This window comes from Monodelphis domestica, chromosome 8 (assembly GCF_027887165.1).
Source record: "Monodelphis domestica isolate mMonDom1 chromosome 8, mMonDom1.pri, whole genome shotgun sequence".
In the NCBI taxonomy this organism is placed as follows: domain Eukaryota; kingdom Metazoa; phylum Chordata; class Mammalia; order Didelphimorphia; family Didelphidae; genus Monodelphis; species Monodelphis domestica.
The window spans coordinates 70878636-70897159 of NC_077234.1; the positions used below are offsets into that span (position 1 = coordinate 70878636).

The following is an 18524-nucleotide window of genomic DNA, read 5'->3' on the forward strand; positions in this document are numbered from 1 at the left end:
CATTGTACACAGAGACTGAAACACTATGGTACAATCGAATGTAATGGACTTCTCCATTAGTGGCAATTCAGTGATCCTGAACAACATGGAGAAATCTATGAGAAAAGCCACTATTCACATTCAGAGGAAAAACTGTGGGAGTAGAAACACAGAAGAATAACAACTGCTTGAATACATGGGTCGAGGGGATATGACTGGGGAGGAAGACTCTAAATGAACAACCTAATGTAAACACCAACAACATGGAAATAAGTTCTGATCAAGGATATATGTAATACCCAATGAAATTGTGATTGTGCGTTGGCTGCAGGAAGGGTGGATGGAGGGGAGGGAGGGAAATAATGTGATTATTGTAATCAAGAAATAATGTTCTAAATTGACTAAATAAATTAATTTAATAAAAAAAAGATAGGAAGTTAAGAGGAAAGGGAACAAAAAAGGTGGGGGGGATGACAAAAGGGAGGGACAGGTAAACTGAAACAAAAACATCTGTGAATATGAAAAGGCAAAAAGGAGAGAAAAAGATGGATAAACAGGAGAAAAAGAAGACAGAGGGAAACACAGTCAGTAACCACAACTGTGATTGTGAATGGGATGAACTCATTCATAAAATGGAAGATGATAGCAAAGTGGATTCCAAGCTAGAATCCCAAATATGTTGTCTACAAGAAACCCATTTAAAACAGGGAGACACAACTCAGAGTAAAGGTAAAAGGCTACAGCAAAATCTACTATGCTTAAACTAAAGTTAAAAAAGCAACAATAGCAATTATGATCTCAGTCAAAGCAAAAGTGAAAACTGACCTAATTAAAAGAGATAAAAAGGAAATTACACAATGATAGACATATACAATGAAGTAACATCAATATTAAACATATACGCACAAAATTGCAAAGTACCCAAATTCTTAAAGGAGAAATGACATGAGTGATAAGAGGAAATAAAACATAATTATATTAGTTGGGGATATTAACCTTACCCTCTCGGAATTAAATAAATCAAACCAAAAAAGAAACAAGAAAGAAATTAAGGAGGTTAATAGAATTTTTATAAAAGTTAGACATGACAGACCTCTGATGAAAACTGAATGGGAACAGAAAGATAAATACCTTTTTCTAAGAAATCTATGGTACCTTCATCAAAATTAATCATATAATAAGACAATAAAAGCCTCACAATCAAATGCAGAAAAGCAGAAATATTAAATGCATCCTTTTCAGACCATAATGCTACAAAAATTATACTGAGTACTGGAAGAAAAAAATCCTAAAAATTAATGGGAAACTAAATAACCTTATCTTAATGAGTGAGTGGGTAATGGAGGCAGCTAATTGCTCAGTGGATTGAGAGCCACACCTAGAAATGGGAGGTCCTGGTTTCAAATATGGCCTAAAGCTACTTTTTAGCCCTGTGACCCTTAGCAAGTCAATTCATCTCCATTGCCTAGCCCTTAGCACTCTTTTGCCTTGAATCTAAAGCACTGTATTGATTCTAAGAAGAAAGGTAAGAGTTTAGAAAAAAGTGAGTGAGTCAAAGAACAAATCATTGAAACAATCCACAATTTCATTAAAGAGAATGACAACAAAGAGACACCATACTAAAATATGGGGATGCAGTCAAAGCAGTACTTAGGGTAAAAATTTATATCTCTAAATACTTACATCAATAAAATGGAGAAAAAGAGCAATGAATTGGCTATGCAATTAAAAAAAAACTAGAAAAAGAGCCAATTAAGCACCAAATTAGAAATCCGAAAATCAAAGGAGAGATTAATAAAACTTAAAATAAGAAAACCATTGAATTAATAAATAAGACAATAAGCTGGTTTTACAAAAAACAACAACACACAATTAGATAAATCATTGGTTAATTTAGTTGAAAGAAAGAAAACCAAGTTATCAGCATTAAAAATGAAAAGGGCAAAATTACAACCAATGAAGAGGAAATTAAAGCAACTATCAGGATTTATTTTGCCCAATTATAAGCCAATTCATCTAATAAATCTAAGTGAGGTCGATGAATATTTAAAAATATATAAATTGCTTAGATTAACAGAAGAGGAAACAGAATACTTAAACATCTAAGAAAAAGAAACTAAACAAGTCATCAATAAACTCCCTAAGAGTAAATCCTTCCCAATAAGATCAGGAGTGAAACAAGAATGCCCATTATCAACACTACTACTCAATACTGTATTAAAATGCTAGCTATAGCTAGGGAAGAGAAGAAAAAATTGAAAGAATTAGAATGAAGAAAATAAAGGTATCACTCTTTGCAGATGATATAATGGTATACCTAAAGAATCCTGGAGAATCAACCAAAAATCTAACTGAAGCAACTAATTACTTTAGCAAAATTGCAGGATATAAAACAAACCCAAATATAACTTCAGCATTTCTCTATACTACCAATAAAACCCAACAACAAGCAATAAAAAGAGAAAACCCAATTAAAATAATTGTAGACAATATAAAATACCTGGGAGTCTACCTGCAAGACAAATCCAGGAACTATATGATCACAACCACAAAACACTTTTCATACAAATAGATTCAGATCTAAATCATTGGAGAAACATTAATTGCTCGTGCCAAGTCAATATAAATAAAATTGATGATTCTTTCTAAATTAATTAATTTATTCAGTGCTATACCAATCAAACAATCCAAAAATTATTTCATAGAACTAGAAAAAATGATAACAAAATTCATCTGGAAGAACAAAAGACCTAGAATATCAAGGAAATTCATGAAAAAAAAAATTGAAGGAAGATGGCTTAGCTGTCAAAATGGATACATAATTTGGAAAAAAGGGTGATACCATAAACAAATTAGGGGAGCACAAACTAGTTTAGCTGTCAGACCTACAGACAAGAATTTAGGTCAAAATAAGACACAGAGAACATTATGAAATATAACATAGATAACTTTGACTATATTAAGCTTTTCAAAGTTTCTACACAAAATCAATGGAACCAAGTAGTGGTAGTCTCTCAGTGACCGAGAATGACATTGTCTTTGTGCATTATCATCTATTGAAGTACCCTCATGTGGCTTTGAAGTCCAAAGACTGAGGCGCAGAGTTTGTGGCACATGGGGCATGGGACGCCAGTTGTTAAGGGAGGTGCAGTTGTGGCCTGGTGTCGGCCTTCACGCGCAGCAGGCAAGACGTCGACGTTGTTCATCTTCAAAGTGGTGGCGGCATGGTTAATATGGGTTCGCCAGCTGCTTCTGACAGAGGCAGAAAGTTCTAGTTGATTTGGTTTAATGCCAGCCCACTTCAAGTTGGACTTTAGCTGATCCTTGAATCTTTTCTTTGGTCGGCCTTGTTTCCTGAGTCCAGCTGATAGTTCACCATAGAATACCTGTCTTGGTATTCACTGTGGATCCATGCGGATGACGTGTTCAGACCATCGTAGCTGGGTTTTGAGGACCATTACTTCGATGCTGGTGGAGTTGGCTCTGTCGAGGACTTCCTGGTTGGTGATACGGTCCTGCCATCGGATCCTCATGATTGACCAGAGAGAGTGTTGGTGGAATTGCTCCAGCTGCTTCATGTGCTTCCAGTACAGTGTCCATGTCTCACAACCATACAGGGGCAAGCTGAGGACCACTGTGTTATACACTTTGAGCTTCGTCGCAGTGCTTACACCTCTGTGTTGGAGGACTTTGGAGCGCAGCCGCCCAAGTGCCTGGCTGGCCTTTTGGATCCTGGCATTAATCTCGTGGTCTAGGGACCCGTCGTTGGTGATGGTACTGCCCAGGTACTTGAAAGTGTTGATGTTAGAAAGCTGTGTGCCGTCGATTGTAATGCACAGCTGGTTCCTTGGCCTCCCTGGTGTAGGTTGGAACAGCACCTCTGTTTTGCTGAGGCTGATAGTCAGGCCAAACAGTTTTGTTGCTGTAGAGAACCTGTCCACAATGGTTTGGAGATGATTTTCTTGGTGGGCCATGAGAGCACAGTCATCTGCGAAGAGAGCTTCCAGGATGAGTCTCTCTGTTGTCTTTGTTTTTGCAGTCAGGCGGCAAAGGTTGAATAGTGAGCCATCCAGTCGGTATTTGATGTAGACGCCCAGGTCTAGATCCATCACAGCATGTTGTAGTACTTTGGTGAAGTATAGGTTGAATAGTACCGGAGCGAGGACACAGCCTTGTTTCACGCCATTGGAGATGTTGAAGCGATTGGAAGTCTCTCCACCAGATAGGACTTCCCCTGTCATGTCGACATGAAAGAGCTGGATCAGTTTGACGAATTTTGCTGGGCAACCGAGCTTGCTAAGGATCACCCACAATGCGTCCCTGTTCACTGTGTCAGGTTCTGCTCAAGGCATTTTTCCTGCATTTGCCTCACCGTGAAGACTATGTCGATGGTGCTACAATCTGGTCGGAAGCCACATTGTGATTCAGGCAGGTTCTGCTCTGAAACAGATGACAGGAGTCTGTTGAGTATAACACGGGCGAGGATCTTTCCAGCAGTGGAGAGTAGTGAGATGCCTCTGTAGTTGTCACAGGCTGCTCGTGAGCCTTTGTTCTTGTATAGGGCTACGATGGAGGCATCTCTGAGTTCTGGGGGCATGTCTTCCTCTTCCCATATGCTGGTCAGCACTATGTAGAATGCCTGGAGCTCCTTTCCATTTAAGGCCTCGTACACCTCGGTTGGGATCCCGTCTTTACCGGCTGCCTTGCCTGCACTCATTTGTTGAATGGCTTTTTGGACTTCCTCTATTGAAGGAGGGACATCAAGTTGTTCAATGGAGCAGTTTTGAGGGATCTGGTCAAGGGCGCTTTGGTCGACTGAAGAGGGTTGGTTGAGAAGCTGACTGAAGTGTTCTTTCCACCTGTAGCTGATGCCTTTTTATCTTTTATGAGAGTGTCACCGTCAGAGGATAGCAAGGGAGTGGTGGTGGGTTTTAATGGCCCATAGACAGTCTTGAGGGCACTGAAAAATTGTTTGTAGTTTTTTGTATCAGCAAAGTGCTGGATTTCTTCTGCATTTTTTTCCCACCATCGGTCTTGCGTCTTCCTGATCTCACACTGTACCATGGCTTGGAGAGACGTGAATCTGTCCTTTTTAGGAGCAGAGTTTGGGTTATTTTGCCACTCCATAAAGGTTCTTTTTGCTCAATAGGTTTTCAATAGCAGTGTTGTTCTCGTCGAACCAGTCCTGGTGGTTGCGTTGTTAACTGGTTCCATTTCTCAGTTGAGCTTCCAGTGAGTGGTCCTTTGGCAGACAGCTTGTCGTCTAGGCAGGACTGGAATGTTTGCAAATAAGATGGATCTCTAAGACGACTCACGTTGTAAAATACGCAAACTGTCTAGGCACATTTTGGATGGCGAGGCGCAATGCGCATTTGAAGAGTAGCTCTAACCAATCTAACCAATCGGTGGTCTGTCCAGCATTCAGCTCCTCTTATGGCTCTGGTGATCTGTACATCCTGAATGTCTCGCCGGCGTACAATGATGTAGTCAATGAGATGCCACTGTTTTGATCGTGGGTGCATCCCTGTTGTTTTAAATTTGTTCACCATTCTGAACACAGTGTAGTGTTTGTGATGGTGAGTTCGAACTCTGAGCATTTGCTGAGTAGTAGTAGGCCGTTGAATTGCATTAAGTTTTTAAGAATACAAATCATTCCCCAATTGAGAAATGGTTAAAGAATATGAAAAGTGAATTCTCAGATGAAGAAATTAAAACTCTTTAGTCATATAAAAATTCTCCAAATCACAATCAATTAGAGAAATGCAAATTAAAACAACTCTGAATTATCACTTCACACCCACCAGATTAGCTAATATTACAATAAAGGAAAATGATAAATGTTGGAAAGGATGTGGAAAAATTGGGACACTAATATACTGGTTGGTCAAGCGGTGAACTGATACAATCATTTTGGAGAATAATCTGGAACCATGTCCAGAGGACGATAAAACTGTCCATACTCTTTGGCCCAGCAATATCACTACTAGATCTGTATCCCAAAGAAATTAAATATAAAGGGGAAAGAGCCTACCTCCACAAAAAAATTTTACAGCATGTCTTTTTTAGTGGCAAAGAACTGGAAACTGAAGGGATGTCTATCAATTGTGGAATGACTGAACAAGTTGTAGTATATGATTGTAATAGAATGCTACTGTGCCATAAGGGATGACAAATAAAATGATCACAAAAACTAGAAAGATTTAAATGATGTGATACAAAATGAAGTGAGCAGAACTAGGAGAACATTGTACACAGTAACAAAAATAATGCATGATGATCAACTGTTAAATGTTAAAACTGTCAAATAGTTCAATGATGTAACCATTATCAATAAGGCAAGGATCCAGGACAACACCAAAGGACTCATGAGAAAAAAAGATATCCGTCACCATAGAAGGAATAAATGGAGTCTGAATGCAGATTGAAACATACCATTCTTCACTTTCTTTCCTCCCTTAATCTTTCTCTAGCGTAAGCAATATGTCTTGTTTCACAACATGATGAAAAGGGAAATATGTATTATATGATAATAAATGTACAATCTAGATCATATTAACCTGCTTTCTTGGGAAGGGAGGGAGGGTGTGAGAGAAGAAGAGAACATTGATTGCAAACTGTCAGAAAACAAATTTTTAAAATTGCATCAACATGTAATCATGAAAAAAATGATTAAGAAAAAAAAAGAATGGATAGGAAGATGGGAGACAGGGAATAAGGACTAGTTCAAGGGCTAAGCTCACAGTTCCTCAAAGCAAAAAGTTGCTTGCTCCTAAGAAAGCTACCTCTGAAAAGGAGAAATGTAGAACAGGAAGACGGAAGGAAAACTCCCAAGGACAAGAGAAAAGAGTAATAAGATAAAGAGAGTTTTGTCCCAGGGAAAGAGATTGGCTCACCTCTGCACTAGAAGGGGTCTTCGCTTAGGTAGCTGGCTCCATTTGTGGATGACCTGAATGCCAATTCCTCGGGCTGAAGCTGGCTAGAGGTCAAGAAGACAAGAAATTGGGTCAGGACCTGGACCATTCCCTTCTTGGTTCTTTCTCCCTCCCATGCTGGGCTTACCACCTACTGCAGACCGCTTACCGGCTTCACAATCCACTTCTGACGGCTGCTACTCTCCCAGGCTTTTCGAAGAAGTTTGGCATCCTGTGGGAGGATGAAGGACTGGGGGAAGAAGCTGAATTCCTTCTTACCAAATCGGCTCTGCATACGAGACAGGTTACGCCAGAGCCGGTCTTTCCGCCCAATTTGGAACGAGCCTGGGAAGTGGTTCAGCTACAAAGCAGAGAGGGAGATGGAAGATGAAATGAGAAAGATTGAGAGGAGCTAGGGCAAAAAATGAAAGAAGCCAGCCAAAAGGATGATGCCAGCTAATCCAGCCCCCTATGCCTGCTCAATAGATTCTCAAATCACCTAGACAATAGCAATTTGTAGAGATATTACGTTCGCAAAAGGTAAAGGATCCTGCAAGCCCTATGAACATCTGGATTCTTGAGGCCTTTCCCTGAAGTCCAAGACAAGAGCAAGAGAAGCACCTAGCCTTTAGCAAACCCAGTCACAAGATAAGGTACAAGCCTATTTATTCCAAGAAGGGACCACAAAGTCTTGTGTTTTACAAAACTGACCAGCTTAGGGGAATGAAGAAACCAAACAGCAGTAAGACTAGAGTGTGTGGTCAGCTATAAACAGACACTCTTTTCTTTGATACACACAAGCTAGCCAAGACTAACTCCACATAGGGTTTCTTTTCAGTCTCTGCATAGCTAGCAACTAGCATAGGACTGGACCTGGTTGTTGCTTAGTAAATACTTGGGTGATTCTTGGACACTTGGTGCCTGAATTAGATTGGAGCCCAAGGGCTTATAGCAGATTCTAATCTGATGGTAGCCTACTGTGCTTCTTCTCCATAACTATGAGAAAGTCTTTGGGTTTTTCCCTCTTTCCCTCTACTGATTTTGTGTTCTCTTCACTTTCCTTCCCTGGTCTATCTCTTAGGGTCCTGATACAGTCTTTAAGAGATTGCTTCTACTTTTTTGTTTACTATTTTTTTTTTAATTTTTATTGGCTCTTACCTTTTGATGTTCTCGAATTGTTTTGAAACTGGGAGATTTCATGTGGTGACCCCAACAGCCCAGCCAATCATCGTTTTCTGTGGAAGACACATTTTAAAGAGTCAGTCCCTCTTGTGGTTTCCTCCCTTTGTGGTAGGATGATGCTCTTAAATCCCACAAGTGCCCAGAGGTCATTTAGACCAGGGCACTGTGCCTACTTTCAGATTCTTAAGAGTAACCATAGAGCTGTCCAAGTGACTTGGGACACTATTCCTGTCTTCATCACCCCTATTCCATGGAGAATATGAAAAGACAGAATTCTGATTGTCCTTTTCTCTCATATCTACAATATTTGTCCCTCCTACCATGAACCCTTCATTAATGGATTCTTCTCTAGAAACATCTGTGCTGAGTCCTAATCCCTTAGCACCTCCTCTAGAAAGCAGGAAGTGCTCTGGATGTAATGTGTCCCATCCCACAGAGAGGTCAGACCACTTTGGCAACACTAGACCTGGTAAGTGAGGCAGAACACACTGACACTCACTCTTGCTGACTTTGAAGTGGGAACGTCCAATGGTCTGTTTGACAATGTTGGGAGTCACTGTACTCATTTTCCAGCGAAGCAGCTTTCTCTGTTCCCAGGGTAGCTTCTCCACTAGAGAGAGGTTAGGGTGTTTGAAGAGACAATGGTGAAGAATAAGAGGAAACAACCACAAACTACCATTAACTCCACCTATGGCTACATTAGTCTCTGGGATTGTTCTGGCTCCATGTTTCTGACAATAATCTGAGATATGCTCATGGGCAAGATACTTTTGTAAGGAAAGTCAAGAAGCAAGAAGAAATGAGGAGCAAAGAGGAAACATTTAGAGGGTAAAAGGAGCAGGACTAGTTAGGAAGGGGGACAATACAGGGAAAAGAGCAAGAACCCAAAAAGGAAATTTAGGCTGAGGCTAGAAGCTATGGTACACGTGGAAAAAAGGTTTGTTTGTGAGAGCCATGGTTTCTTAAAAAGGCCTGAATACAGAGTTTGAAAAATGGCATGTTCATTATATTTGTTGACCATTACCTTGACTCTGAGAGGTCAGGTAGTATATCCCCACTCAACCCTTAGCTTCCCCTTGCCCTCCCAACTATATTATGCTTATTTAAAGCTTCTCCTCTTCATCCTATACACTGAAGTTTTCCCCCACTGGCTAGTATGATTTTTAGATGCTTTTCCAGGATTACCTCTCTCGTCCCTTGTGCCAAAGTAGATGGTGGGGGGAACATTAGGAAAGAGGCTGTAGATAAGGGGTTGCCGGACAACTTTCTCATGGTTGGCAAGGGGTTTGGGCAGAACTTCCATGCAGTTCCTAAAATGAGAAGAGAGGAACATGGCAGAAAAATAAGGAAATATGCAAATATTAGAAGTATGTTTCTCCTGAATGCTAGGGGGACAAATCCCTGCACCCCAAAAAAGAAAGCTGCTAATTAACAACTTCTTAAGTATAAATATGTAGGAATGATTTTAAGGTCCATTTATGCTGAGTCAGTGTCATTTTTTAGCAGGTATTCTTAATCCTTTTTATTCTGGGATACACTTTCAGAAATCTATGGTACCACAGAAAGTACACTGGATTTAGGAAGACTTGAACATTTCTTGACGCTTGAGCCTAGATCTCTATTTATTACCAGTCTGACCTTGAGCTAATTAATTATGTGATTCCCATTGATTCACATTCTTTATCTGTAAAATGAGATGGTTAGTATAGATTGCTCCTAAAGTCCCTTCAAGTTCAAGGTTATGATCCTCTGATATAAAAAAAAAAAGTCTGACAATGTTGTCAGTATTTTACACTCCTAATTTTCATACCTTTGTAAAGAAGTGGAAGGAGAAAGTAGCTAGGTGGTTCAGTGAATAGAGAGTTAGGCTTGGAGACGGGAGGTCCTGGGTTCAAATCTGCCCTCAAATACTTCCTAGCTGTGAGACTCAGGGCAAGTCATTTACTATTGCCTAGCCTTGTCATTCTTCAGCCTTGGAACCCAATACCCAAAATCAATTTCAAGTCAGGAGGTACGGATTTAAAAGAAAAAAAAAGCTAGGGGAGGTGACATATACTTTAAATGATCAAGGTATTTGATCTATTTCCTACAGCTAAGAAGTAATCACTGAAGTTTCCTGAGTAAGAAAATGGCAGAATCATATCTATACTTTATGAGAATGGATTTAGCAGGTATGTAGAAGATAGACTGGAGGTCTGTAATGGACTATTACAATAGTTAGGAAAGAGATGACTGGTGCCTGAATCAGGGTAATTGGAGTGAAAAGAGATGTTAAGGCAGCAGGGTTGAAAAATCCCTACAACTCATTGAATATGACAGTCAAAGATGAACCCTAGGTTGCAAACTGGTGACTGAAAGAATGATGGTGTTTTTAGGGGAAGATAATGAGCTTTGCTTTAGACATGTTATATTTGAGATTTCTATGAGATATTTATAAATATGTAGAATGTAATTAAAGAAAAGGCACTGGGATACAGGAAATATGGGAGGGAGAGAGGGAGAGAGAAAGAAGGTCCAGTAAAGAGTCCTGAGGTACACCCAACTCATAGGAGATGGAACACGGATAATGATCCTGCTAGTGACTGAAGATCAGTCAAGTCGGGTACAAGAGAACTATAACATAATAGCATCATAAAAACCAGAGAGGAAAGAATAAAAGGAAAAGGAGGGCAATAGTGTCAAACTTTACCAAGTGGTCAAGATATATGAGGACAGAGAAAGGGATTTATCAATAGAGATCACTAGTGATCCCAAGAGAGTATAGTTTCACTTGAGCAATAGGGACAGAAGTAACCACGAAATAGAAAAATGGAAACAATGAATGTATAGCTTTTTCTAGGAGTTTGGCTATTAAAAAAAGATATATGCTGATAGTTTCAAGGGTTTTTTAAAGAACAGAGGAGATCCAGGCATGTTTTACATAGCAAAAAAGAAGCTGGTGTAAAAGAAGAGATTAAAAATTAGACAGGGGACTATGGAGGTGGAATAACAAATATGTTGTCAGATACAATTAATGCATTGGTTAGCTACTTTTGCTGAATTGGTTTTTGTCTTTTATTTCTAAAAAACTGTTACAAAAAAAGACTCACTGAGTAAGGGAGGCATATTTTCAGAAATGAATAAATATGATGTCCAAACAAAAGCTATTAATAAAAAAAAAAAGAAAATTAGGGTGAGAGGATGATCAAAAAGGCAACTTCCTAGAAGAGATGGGACGGAATCAGGGGCACAGAAAAAACAGAATTGACTAGAAAAAAGGCTATCTCATTCCCCAAGTCTAGAGAGAATAAAGGAAGGAAGAATGGATGACAATGTTGAATCTGAAATAAGAAACTGAGGGAGAGAGCTAATTCAAAATATTCTCGATTTTCTTTAGTGAAATATGAAATAAGGTTCCCTACCAAGAAGGAATGATTGGCAAAGACAGCTTCTGAAGAGGTTTGGAATAACCACCATGGAAAGTAGGATAGAGGATCAACCAGGGAAGAATAGTTCAGCAAGATATCCTTGTGATCATAGAACATAAATTTGTAGGGGACTCTATTCAGCAGAATCATGTAACTTCCCTCAGCAGTATTCAGCAACATGCAAGTAGCAATGAATAACCAGGTTTGGTTAGGTTTGTTAGAGGAGTGGTAATATGACAAAGAGACAAGGGATTCAGGGGTTGAAGGTAGTAGTCTAATTTCTGCTGAGCCCTTCATCTCTACCTAGTCTTAAACTGAATTTAAAGCAGGGTAATCTGTGGTAAGGGACCCGCCAATGCCTAAGATACTTGGATGACTAGGTTCTCCCCAATTTTAAAATAAAGTAGACTAATTGATGTTCTGATTCTGGATTTCCCAGTCACTCACCGAGAGATCACTGCAACTGATTCACTTGCTGAGACACCACTGACTGAAGAACATTCGGAGTCTTCTAAGGGGAAAAAAAGGAGAATTAATAACTTCCAAGATCCCAGGAAGGAGTTATTATGCACATGATACCAAAAGGGAACAAAAGGCAGGAAGGAAAAAAGGCCAGTCAGAAAGGGAGAAAAGGGTTAATGTAGAAATCAGTGATAAGAAAACATCCTTCCCAGTGCCCTGAGGTAGCAACATGCACATGTAGCAGGGCAACAGAATTGAGTACTTGCCATCTTCCTCTTCATCCTCATCTTGGCTACAACAGTCTTCTAAACCATCTCCCAGCTCTTCTTCTACATCCTCAGCCTCACCATGGAACAGGTCAGTATTTGAACTATAAGGAAGAGATATCATACACTTGCCATACCGCCTTGCTTTCCACAGCCATTGATCCCGGTAATTTGATCTTTGTTCCCCAGGTTGAACCTCACATCTTTCTCCAAGTGCTCCCAAAGCCTGAGAACATAATACATAATCCCTCTTTTGGTATTATTTGGTGTCTTCTTTTTCTTTATTCTCTCAGAATACTGATGTCTCTAGTATAGCTCTCTGCTCTCAGGAGGAACTAAAAACCTGCCAGTAGACCTGGATCCCAGACAGACTCTTCTCTGAGAATTACACAACACAGACATGCACAGGAGAGAAGGCTAAGGCCTTTCTATGCATTGGCTAACCATCAATTCAATATCTTCTCCAAAGCTTGAGAAGCTTCTTGAATCCACTCTCACCCTTCCCCATCCCTAAAGAGAAATCAAAGTCTAGGTTGGGCCCATGACTAAATCAACCAGCAGAGGTACATTACCAAGTCTATTCACTTCATTAGGGCACTATGGTGTTACTAGATTTTGTTTGTTTTTTAATCCTCACTTTCCTTCTTAGAATCAATACTGTGTATTCTCTGCCCCCCCATCTTTACAATTCCAATGCAGAAGAGTGATGGGTGATTAGGTGATGAGGATTAAGTGACTTGCCCGAGATCACACAGCTAGGAAGTGTCTGAGGCCAGGCTAATTTACTAGGCTACCTAGCTGCCCCCTGGATCTATAAACTTTAAATATACATATATTTAAAAATAATTCCAATATTATTGGTTTCCTATGTGATCCCATGAATTTTATTTTATGCATTTAAAAATATTATTCTGAGAAGGGGTTCATAAGCTTCACCAGGTTAAGAATTCAGGTTGAAGAAAGATACTGAGAACATTCTAGAACTCACCTGAAGTTTCTAGCAGATGAGTTGTTCTTCTGCTGTTGCTGCTGTTGCTGCTTGCCTTCTTTTTGTCCTTTAACTGACTGATTCAGATGGATGGAGGAAATTCGGTTGGTCACATCTGTCACAGTGTGAGCCTGGGGTTTTTCTCCGGTGTTGTTCATCCCATTCCCACTGGCAGGTTCATTGTTGGGAGGAGTGGAATGTGAGGCAAGGAGGTGAATGCTGATGCGCTTTGTACAGAAGACAGTGCTATCCAGCCCCACACTGTCAGAGCCATCTGTAAGGGGTCTAGTCTCCAAAACCCCATCTTCTCGGGCAAACCGAGGGGTCACCACAGGGGGTTGCCACCGCCCATTCCCATTAAGGAGATTCCAGTGGAAGCTGGGGTTCATGAGACAGGACCGTTCAAACCGGTAGCCTTGCCCCATCTTGGCATAGCCCCTTCCTGTCAACTTCCTCACAGCTTCAGTCAATCGGATCTCTCTGGAAAAGGACCGAGGACCATCTTTAGCCTCTAAAGCCCAAGAAGGCCGCTCTGCCTTTAGGGGTGGTGGGCCATTCTGGCCATGAGTGGGAGAGGCACCTCTGGCAGGGGGGCTGGTAGTGGTTGTGGTTAGGGTGTTAAGGGTGGGAGGAGTGGTGGTGGTGGTGGTGTTATGGACAGTGGCATGGTCAGGGATGGTGCCATTGCTCTTGGATACCCTGTGTTCAAGGTGCAGAGGGGAACAGTCTCCAGTGCCCCCTGAATGATGCCAAGAGACAGGCAATGGGATCTTGGGTGGGGGTACTGGCTTCAGGCCTTCTGAGACCTGCTGTGAAGGCACTTTTGTGCTATTTGGCCTCAGGAAGGAATTGTTGTTGAGCACAGGCTTGTAGGAAGGAGAGAGGGAGGAAGGGATCTTCCCTGAGATGGCAGGGGCCATGCTCTTCCCTGAAGAGTGTTCCCCAGCAGCTCTCAGAGGGAGACCTGGGTCTGGGGCTGAAGAAGCCATAGCCCCAGGAAGGCTAGAACCTACGGCTGGGGTGATGACCTTAGGGACAGGGAGACCCACAGGGAGGCTCCTTCTGGAGAGAGTAAAGGGTCTTTTGTCTGATGGGCTTGACCGTAAACAGAAAGACTCAAGCTGCTGGTAAGGTTTGTGTCTGTAGTTGGAGCGACGATACAGCAAGGTGCTGCTGAAGAGGTCTGGGAGAGAGTGCAGATGACAGGGAGAGGTGCCGTGGCCTGCGATGACAGCTGTGGGCCCAGAGCCACACAGGGGGCCGGGATAAAAAAAATAAGCTGGCTGGGGAGTGATCCCCAGGCCACCTGGGCCGTGCCCTGATGAAAGTGTGCCCACGTGTTTCTTCTCTAGTCTCCAGAGCGGCTTCACTTGCTGTTGTGCCTGGTACCAGGTTCTGCCCTCAGAGGGTTTCTCAGCTGGTGGAGCCGGCACTGTGCCTGGGGGACCACCTTGCTTGAAGCTGTTTCCCCGGCGGAGGCCAAGACTATAGTGCTCTGTCCCTGCAGAGGCCATGAGGGAGCCATTTCACAGCCACATATGGCCTGGCTCAAGCACGGTGCCCTGCGCTTCAGGCAGCAGCAGCATCTTTGGGATCAGTCAGCCTGAAAAATGAAGAAAAAAAGAGATGAGCCAGAGTCCATTAAGACAAACTGAGGGGATATAGTGATGCCACCATTGTCCTAGGAGGAGGTGGGGATACACATGGACCACATTTCTAACTGCCTTGACTCAGGGAGCCAAGATTGACCCACATTTTACTGGTGTCCAGGGAAAGTCAGCTCTCAATGAGGATCAGACTATTTCCCTCCTGACACAATCAACGCAGGCTTTTTAGAAGAGTTTTAAGACACATGTACTTGCTCATATTCCTGCACACAGGAAACTCATTATTCTTTCCTTCCACTAAATGGCTATTTCAAGATACTTCTCCTACCTCCAAAGATCTTATCCATGTGGGCCCCTCCCTCCACTCAACATAGTTTCAGCTGAAACTAGGATAAATCTGAGGTCAACAGAGAAAGCAGCAGATTTCTCCTGCCAACCTACTCTGAAAGCATCAAAGCTCATTTGACAGGAAGTTCACTTTCTGCTCACCCAAATAATTCCCAAATACCTATAGTTAGAGTACAAAGTGGAGCCACTGAATAGAAATGGGAAGGTTGTGGATTTCCTTGAACAAGTTTAGGAAATGAACTGATTGTTGCTGGTCCCTGAATCAATTGAATGCTGAGGTGATGATTTCAACTCCCCTAAACATGGAGGACTTCTAGATATGATTAATCCCATTTCAAAGACTTGGGGATAGGGGTGCAGTTGTTGACTTAGGGGATCAGATTTTCCAATAGTCAATATGGAATACTGAGCCAGCAGGCACTAGGAAAAGATAAGTAAATTTGGTCTTCACCCTTCTCTTCAAGTCCTAAACTGACCCTAACAGTTAACAGCAGAGACAAAATGAGGACCCATCCACAGCCCCATTTTTCCTGATTCAACCAACACTGCCCCTGATACAAAACAATTTAGAGCTAAACTGGAGGGTGGCTGGCTCTATATTATGGCAGCTTGAAGCTGCTGACCAGCAACTCAGCACTCTCAATTACCTTTGATACTGTAATTCAGAGTAGTCTCAGCCTTTCGAAATTTAGAAGGGAAGAAAAGTGGAGACGATCTCTTAGAACAGAGCTTCCCCAGCCTGTCCTTGACTGCTCAGCTCCTGTCATCAAAGGAGAAAAATACTTCTATCTGGTAGTCAGGAGGATCTGAGAAGATTCTGAGAATACTATTCAATCCAGGCGAGTTGACAAGCATATGAGTAAGGCAGGCAAACAATCAAAGTGTTCTCATCTTGGTCTGAAAAGAAGGAATCACCAGAGAGCAACTTATCTAAGTTTTAACTGGGGGAAAGGAATGTATTTGCCAAGTATTCATGAGTTCAAAGGAATTATTTCTGGCTAGAAGGGTAGGAGGGGAAGGCTTCCTGGTAGAAGCACTTAAACTCTGAGACCTAGAACAGGTGACATTCCAAAAGGAAAGGTGGGAAATGGTGGAAAGGGCATTCCAGGCCTAAATCTATTAACATGAGTCTAAAGGGAGGGAAGTAGCAAAGTAAAGATTTGTTCAGAGAGCCTCAAGTAGTTCAGTTGGACAGGCATAAGGAATATAATGTAAAATTGTGACATCAATCTTGAAAATAGATTTTTAGAGAGTTTGGAAGCCAAGAAGTCTGGACTTTATAAAGCAGGTAACAGACTGGACACAGAAAGCTGAGCAGAAGGCCAGTGATGTTCCCAACTCAAAAGTAACTGGAATTGGAATTGGTCCATAGGAAACAAATAATTCTGACTTTCTAAGCTTTCTATCCTGGATAACTGGAACAAAACATTTAATTTTGCTTTCTCTACTTGCCTCCAAACAACACTTTTAGAATGGCTTAACTAACAAAGAGTACATTTATTTCTGTAGTCAGCCTGCAAGAGAATTTGAATCATTTTAACCATAATTTATCTCATTCCCTTCCAGTCTTCCATGTCTGGTATAATTACCCTAAAACCTTTGAAGGCTTTTGACAACTGTCAGTGATAGCATTTTATGAACCTTGAAATGTTTTCCATGTTCCCAAGTTTTCAGAGAGAATAATAAAAGGGTACACATTTTTAGCTCACACAACCTGCTGTCCAGCATGCCATATTCACATACTATAGTCTCTTTGAGATATATGCAAATGGAGGAACACAGAACAAGTATAGAAAACAGATAAAATCAACACACTAAATCATATGAATGCTGAAGTGATGATTTCAACTCTCCTAAACATATAGGATTCCCAGGTATGATTAATTCAATTTCAAAGACTTGGAGACATTATGGGGTGCAGTTGACTTGAGGGATCATGTTTTCCATCAGGCAATATGGAATATACAAATAGAGCCAGTAGACATTAGGAAAAGGATAAGTTTGCTTCTCACCCTTTTCCTCAAGTCCTAAACTGACCTCAACAAATTACAGAAAGAGACATACACACTTAGTCACCCTTCAGGTCTTCTGTGGACCAGAACATAAAGCATTAAATACACACACACACACACACACACACACACACACACACACATATTTCTAAAACTCACAATGTATTCAATTATACACATTAACAACAATATATAATGATAATCAACTCTGAAAGAATTAGCTACTCTGACCAAATATAACAATCCATGACAGTTCCAAAGGACTCATGATGAAAAATGCCATCCACCTCCAAAGAGAACTGATGAACTCTAAAGGCAGACTGAAACATTTTTTTCACTTGTCTTTTTCTTGCCCCCCCCCCTTTAACAACATGACTAACATAGAAATGTGTTTTCTATGACTTCACGTGTATAAGAAGCACTGTATTGCTTGCCTTCTAGATGGGTGGGGAAGGGTCTACAGAGAGGGAAGAAAGGAACTGACATTTTAAAAAAAATTTTACCCCCTTAAAGGAAGAGAACTAAGAATAAACAACTACCTTTTCCCCAGACTACAAAAATCTCATTTGTTAATGGATCAGAGAAAAACCTAGTACAAAGGTTTAGGCTGAGCTGAAGGGAAGGTGAGTGACTGACTAAACTGTTTCTTATGAATATATATTACTTATATTTTGCCTTTCTGGATCCAGCTGTGTTCCTGTCACTCATCCCAGCAATATTTGACTCAAATAGCAATTCTGCTAGGCATATACTAAGGTGGTCACAGAAAGGACAAGTCCCAAAAATAGCAAAATATTAGCACAAATTTTTGTGGCAACAAAGAAGATGACCATTGATTTGCAGAACAGCAAAACAAACTGTGATATGTGAAATGTATAAGAAAAATCATGTCTTAAGAAACCATGAATATAGGGGACAGCTGGTGGCTCAGTGGATTGAGAGTCAGGCCTACAGATGGGAGGTCCTGGGTTCAAATATGGCCACAGACACTTCTTCACTGTGTGACCCTGGACAAGTCACTTAACCCCCACGGCCCAGCCCTTACTGCTCTTCTGCCTTGGAACCAACACACAGTATTGATTCTAAAATAGAAGGTAAGAGTTTTTTTTAAAGACTAAAGAAATTGTGTTAAATTAATGAATAGGATATTATGGTGGCATAAAGGACAGCTAGGTGACAGAGTGGCTAGAGCACCAGGCCTAGAATCAGGGAGATCTGAGTTCAAATTCAGCCTCAACTAAGCTCTGTGAACCTGAGCAAGTCACTCAATCCTGTTTCCCAGTTTCCTCATCTAGAAAATGAAATAGAGAAGGAAATGGCAAACTACTCCAGTATCTTTAACAAGAAAATCCCAGGTGGGGT

The 18524-nt window shown here is 41.1% G+C and overlaps 1 protein-coding gene across 15 annotated transcripts in view; it reads right to left on the reverse strand.

The window, feature by feature from the left end:
* The window catches only part of TTLL4 (tubulin tyrosine ligase like 4), a 49042-nt gene that overhangs the window by 11779 nt on the left and 18739 nt on the right, over positions 1-18524 (reverse strand). For 8 of the 15 annotated variants that reach the window (XM_016425084.2, XM_007501718.3, XM_007501716.3 and 5 more), the window contains 9 exons: positions 15798-16047; positions 13196-14798; positions 12208-12311; positions 11927-11990; positions 9258-9382; positions 8572-8682; positions 8049-8125; positions 7060-7251; positions 6873-6955 (listed from right to left, as the gene is read on the reverse strand). In XM_016425084.2, coding sequence (XP_016280570.1) covers positions 6873-6955; positions 7060-7251; positions 8049-8125; positions 8572-8682; positions 9258-9382; positions 11927-11990; positions 12208-12311; positions 13196-14709 — 2270 coding nt within the window. In that variant the 5' untranslated portion in view covers positions 14710-14798; positions 15798-16047. The remainder of the gene's footprint in view (positions 1-6872; positions 6956-7059; positions 7252-8048; positions 8126-8571; positions 8683-9257; positions 9383-11926; positions 11991-12207; positions 12312-13195; positions 14799-15797; positions 16048-18524) is intronic. The other 7 variants (XM_007501725.3, XM_007501724.3, XM_056807681.1 and 4 more) reach the window with 2 other exon arrangements.